We start from the raw sequence: 5073 nt of genomic DNA, 5'->3' as shown, positions 1-5073 counted from the left end.
TCCTCATAGCTCGATCACTAGTAAAATTCAGCTCAGCTAAATTTTTTCTTAGCTCCGCCTCTAGTGCTTCCTATCTCACAAACATCTGACAACATTGAAAATAGGTCATGTGCAACACGCAAGTATGCAATTATTCACGATATATAGGAGCTTGGCACCGGTATTGTTTGAGATAACATCGATAAATCTGGGTACCAACTGCGAGCAAATTAAGTAGAAGTTCAGATACTATCCACAATATTGAGCATAAGTTCGGTTATTGTTTGTAACAAATTCCTTTCTATTTAACTAGAAAAACGAAAAAGAGTTGTACGCCTAAAAATAGACATGAGAAATTATTCACATAAATTTATATGTGCAAAGAGTTATGTGTTATGGGATTCATTTCAGAGAGTTTCTGTAGCCAATATGTTTTAGCTCTTAAATCGAATTGTATATGTGAGAGTTATATTGGTAAAAAAAAAAAATTCAATTATGGATAACTAACTCTGTTATGTGTGTGGAGAGAAGTTAGGCCTCGTTTGGTTCACGGAAAGTAAGCATCAGGAAAGGAAAGTTGTTCCTTTCCTGTGTTTGGGATGCAAAAGGAAAGGAAATACTTTCCTGAAGCAAAGGAAAATAGGGGGGAAAATGGTTCATTCCATACTCCAAATGAATCACTTTCCCCCCTTCTTTCCTTGTATTTATTACTCACAACATATTATTTTATTCCATTAATTACATACTTTTTAACAACTTTCCGGATAACTTTCCTTACATTACCAAACATCGGAATGAAAAGTTATTCGGAAAGTTCATTTCCCTTCCCATGAGAAAGACAAATGAACTACTTTCCTTTCCGCGAACCAAACGAGGCCTTAAAGTAGTGAGAAAACTTTCCGTATAACTACTACATTTTCTGCTTTTTAATTTTTTTTTCTTTCTATTTTACAATTTACCATATTATCCTTATTAATTAATTATATTTCATAGTTTTTTAATATATAAAGGTTAAATTAGTAAAAAAATTATGTTTTGGAGAGCAAGCTCTCTTCTCTTAATAAGAGTATACAAATAGGTTTAAGTTCATTGTTAAATGATTTAAATAATGAAAGCATGAACCCTTGATTGAACCACACCAAAAAGGAACCCCCAATGAGAAACCAAAAGGCAACAGATGCTCCACTTAGGCCTGAAAATCTTCCTATCTTGGCTTCTTCAGCCACCCACGAACAATCATCACCGATCATCTAATTAGGGCAATCATTGTTCCTTTAGACAAAGTCACAAAAGAATTCATATTTTTTCTCCTTAAGCAATAAGCAAGTTCATACTGTGCCCTCCAAAAACCCCTAAAGAGAACTCAAATGAACACCAGACATTTCCAAAACAAATCTATAGCCAAACATTATAAGGGAAAACTGACCCACAGTGCTAGAAAGCAAAATGCACGAGAAACACGTGCTTTATGAGAAAAGTTTATATTAAATCTTTCCAATGTTTTTGTACTAATTCAAAGGTGGCACATAATTACAGAAGCTAATTACACTTCGCCATGTGTTTTTCTGTAAACAAAAAGAAAATTAAAAACATGATCATCTCTTTGCAAAGGCAAAACCATCTCCAAACCAAGCAATTGCCGCCATGCATACGTCCCATTCTCAGTCACGTGACCCCCACGTGCATCCCCCTCCCCAAGCTGCAAGCGCCACCACATCTTCCCCCGCGCCCCAAATATTCCTCCACCTCCACCCCCACCCAAAATTTCAGGACAAAACATAAGAAAAACACCATCTCTCCTTTTTTTTTTCGGCTGAAATTAAAAACCCAATTCCCAGGGAAAGTGGGAAAGCAAAGGGAAGGTGGTGGCCTGTTCCCTGGTCTTTTAGGTTTATCTCTTTCATTTTCCGTGTGGACCTTTTTTTTATCTCCTAAGCGTCTTGGGCGGCGTCCGGCGAGTCTAGAGGGAAACACGTGTCCTCGGCGCCCGTGTTCCAGAGAAAATGAGCGTAATTAGCAGCATAGTAAGAGTTGCTCGGATCAGTGTTAATAGCTTCCAAGTAGGTCTCCTCCGCTGCCCACAAGTCGTTTCTCGCCCTCCAAAGGAAGGTGGCATACTTATTGTACGCCTCCGCGTCCGCCGGCTCAACCCCCACTGCCCTCTTGAAGTACTCCTCCGCTCTGTAACATTAAACAAATACACAATTAGTAAACCATAATCTTACTTAATTAACATATTAAAGTCAAACAACTAATCTTTGAAGCGCGTCAGCTTTTTCCAGTTAAGGGAAAAACCTCCACACATGCACCTGTCAATCTATCACCAAATTTAAGCAACATGACAAACAATAGCAAACACCGAAGATTTTTTTTTTTCTTTTTCTTTTTTCTCTCGACTAAACCAAGGACTACTATGATTACAGATTCATAGTACTTATAAGTACTAACCAATCCAATAATTTCTTTAAATTTGGAAACTAAAAATTTGATAATGCTAAAAGTGAATGAAATGAAGTATACCTATCATAGTCATGAGCGACTTGGTAGAGGAACTGAGCGTAATTGGAGAGGAGGAGAGAATTGCTGGGTTCCTTGGATAACTCCGATTGGTAGAGCATCTCAGTTCTGAAGTACTCTGCGTAATCATCACTTTCCATATCTACGGTGACCGGCGAGACGAATCTCTGGATGGTTTCTTGGTCTAGAGATTCGTCTCTGCCTTGCATTTGTTGTGCTTCTTCCACTACTGAATTCCACAGAGCCATCTCTTCTCTGCTCTCTTGCTCCGAAACCGACTCTGCTTCTCTGGTTGTCCCCATAGACAATTGGGAAGCACCGTCGGGGACGATTGTCCGGTACTGGTCGGAACGGTCAAACCCACCATCACCATCTGTGCCGCTCCCGACCGGCGGGACATTCCCGCCTCCGCCGTTGTTTCCTCCAATGGGAGTCGTGTTCCCACTGGAGGATGACGAAACAGAGAACGATTTACTTGTTGAGGAATCGAATTGGGGAGATTTCTGGTCATCTTGAACGTCCATGATTGAAACTGTTTCTGTTGTGGCTGCATAAGCCGGTGGAGGAGCTGCAATGGCGGCGTTGTGGCCTAAGGAGTGGACGGTGAAATTGGCTAATAGAATCATGACGTACACCATTAGAGTCGGTGTTTGAGAAAAAACTTGCTGAAACAGCCACACAAACGAATCGTGCATCTCTTTCTGCACTCGGCCTAGAATCCCCTGTAAATCTTCGTAGAACAGAGCCTCTCGCATCTGTAGACAAGAGCTATGGAGCTCTCGGATTATGAACACCATGCAAGAAAAGGCCTTCTTCATCGAGCAATAGGCCGATTCGCCGACGTCTCTGAAGTAGCCATCCTGCTGCCATTGCAGCTTCCTCTTTATGATTCGGAGCGAAAGGGGGAGGTCGACGCTGTTGGCCTTCCGTTCGATGCTGGCCTCCGGGACAATCTCGTCCCTCCGTTGCCAATCCGACGGCCACGGAGGCTCCAAATCGTGCGGGAACTGACTGTTGCTCTGTAGAAACCTCGTCCTCGACGAATCGTCGCTCAAAACGTCGAAATCGTCTTCGTCTAAGCCGCTGACGCCGTGAGTCTCTGTTAGATCCGAAAACGCAGTCTCTGGTTCTGAACTAACCGCGGTATCGTCGTCGGAGAGCTGGAATCTGAGAGCCAATTCCTGAATCTTCTTCGAGAATTCTTCGTCGGAGAAGGCGTCCAGGCTCGCACTGAAACCGCGTCTGATGGCTCGATTTCTCGGCGCCTTCTGAGACTCGCAAGACTGCGACCGGCGTAGCCTAGTCGACGGGGTGCCGAACAGAGCCGACCGGTTCAACTTCTGAACGTAGAGACACAACAGAGCTCCGCCGTCGCCGCGGCGGCTCCGCCTATTTGACGACGGAGACGAAATTGCGGAGGCTAGGGTCTGAGAGGAAGGCGTAGAGTGAGGAACAATTGGCTGCGACCAGTGCAAACAGGTCGAAGCTACTTTCACTACCATTTCTCTCCGCCTTTCAGATCGAAAAAAAAAGCTTCAGAAATCCCCAAATTGATGAAAAAGGAAAAGATGAATCTTCTCTTCCCTTTTATATAACACAAAATCGGATCTGCCAAAAGTCGTTGCCTTTCTCGCTTCAGATTCACTCTCACCTGAAAAAGAAACAAAAAAAAATAACAATTTCGATTAGTAAAGCACGTGAACAAATCCCCAATTTTCCCGGAAAGCCTCAAAAATTTGAAGCACACTTGAGTATCATGGCTACTCATTTCATTTTTTGCAGAAAAATCGGATCGGAAAAACCAAATCCCGAAGCCACTCAACAGCTCTACACGAAAACCATGGAAATTTTAGATCCCTAAGCATTTAAATAGCACAATCGACTCACTTTTTATTGATCCACGAGCTCCGATGAGTTTTCCGATCAAGCTCTGAAGATTTCCGGCCAGGACCTCAGAGTGTGAAGTACAAACCGTGAGCTTTAGAGAGAGCAACTCTTTGGAGTTCTTATATATACAATACGAAAGGGCACGAGCTCTGTTTGGACGGTTCACATAAAAAAAAATCTCTGAGGGTAAAAATGTGAATTTGGTTTAGGGGTCGTGTACTCGTATATGTACGGAAGGGAACCGGAAGGACCGGTGAGGGGTTTATTTACTAAGATATTTTGTAAAGTTACCAATAAGGACATGGGATCGAGGTATAAAATCGGGGGTGGGTCCCGAGTAAACTGGCAATTTGTTGCCAAAGGGAGTTTACCGGGAAACCACGCGCGGCAAGTTACGCGGACCATGTTGATCTGATCTGGCTGGACCCAACTGCCACGTTTTAAACCGACCACCGGCTTTGGTTCTGGGGAACCGTGACTCTACCGCTTCTCATGTTCCTTCAGTGACACGTGTATTTTTAGCCAATTTTATTTCATTATTGGAATTTATTAATAAATGAAAAGTTAAAGTCCCGTGACACCCGGCCAAGCAACATAAATACTATTCACTGCTTACTCAAGTTCATCCATTGAAGTTGGTAAGTCAATACTATTCATTGTTTTTTATCTTTCATTTTCACTTTTTTTCTT

The 5073-nt window shown here is 42.5% G+C and overlaps 1 protein-coding gene across 1 annotated transcript; it reads right to left on the bottom strand.

The window, feature by feature from the left end:
- Nucleotides 1-1414: 1414 nt before the first annotated feature.
- LOC133731494 (uncharacterized) lies at nt 1415-4536 on the bottom strand. The gene is made up of 3 exons (XM_062158861.1): nt 4384-4536; nt 2500-4147; nt 1415-2160 (listed from the first exon to the last, which is right to left on the bottom strand). The coding sequence occupies exons 2-3, from the start codon at nt 3996-3998 to the stop codon at nt 1911-1913; spliced, it is 1749 nt and encodes a 582-aa protein (XP_062014845.1). The 5' UTR covers nt 3999-4147; nt 4384-4536; the 3' UTR covers nt 1415-1910.
- Nucleotides 4537-5073: the final 537 nt, after the last annotated feature.

The sequence above is a fragment of the Rosa rugosa genome, chromosome 2 (genome assembly GCF_958449725.1).
Source record: "Rosa rugosa chromosome 2, drRosRugo1.1, whole genome shotgun sequence".
Taxonomy (NCBI): domain Eukaryota; kingdom Viridiplantae; phylum Streptophyta; class Magnoliopsida; order Rosales; family Rosaceae; genus Rosa; species Rosa rugosa.
The sequence above is the reverse complement of the archived record's forward strand: the minus strand, read 5'-3'. Positions and strand labels throughout refer to the sequence as shown.

Coding starts and splice junctions, on each gene's coding strand:
- LOC133731494 (XM_062158861.1), bottom strand. CDS start 3,998: ATGGTAGTGAAAGTAGCTTCGACCTGTTTGCACTGGTCGCAGCCAATT. Junction 2,161..2,499: donor GTCGCTCATGACTATGATAG/GTATACTTCATT, acceptor TTAATGTTACAG/AGCGGAGGAGTACTTCAAGA.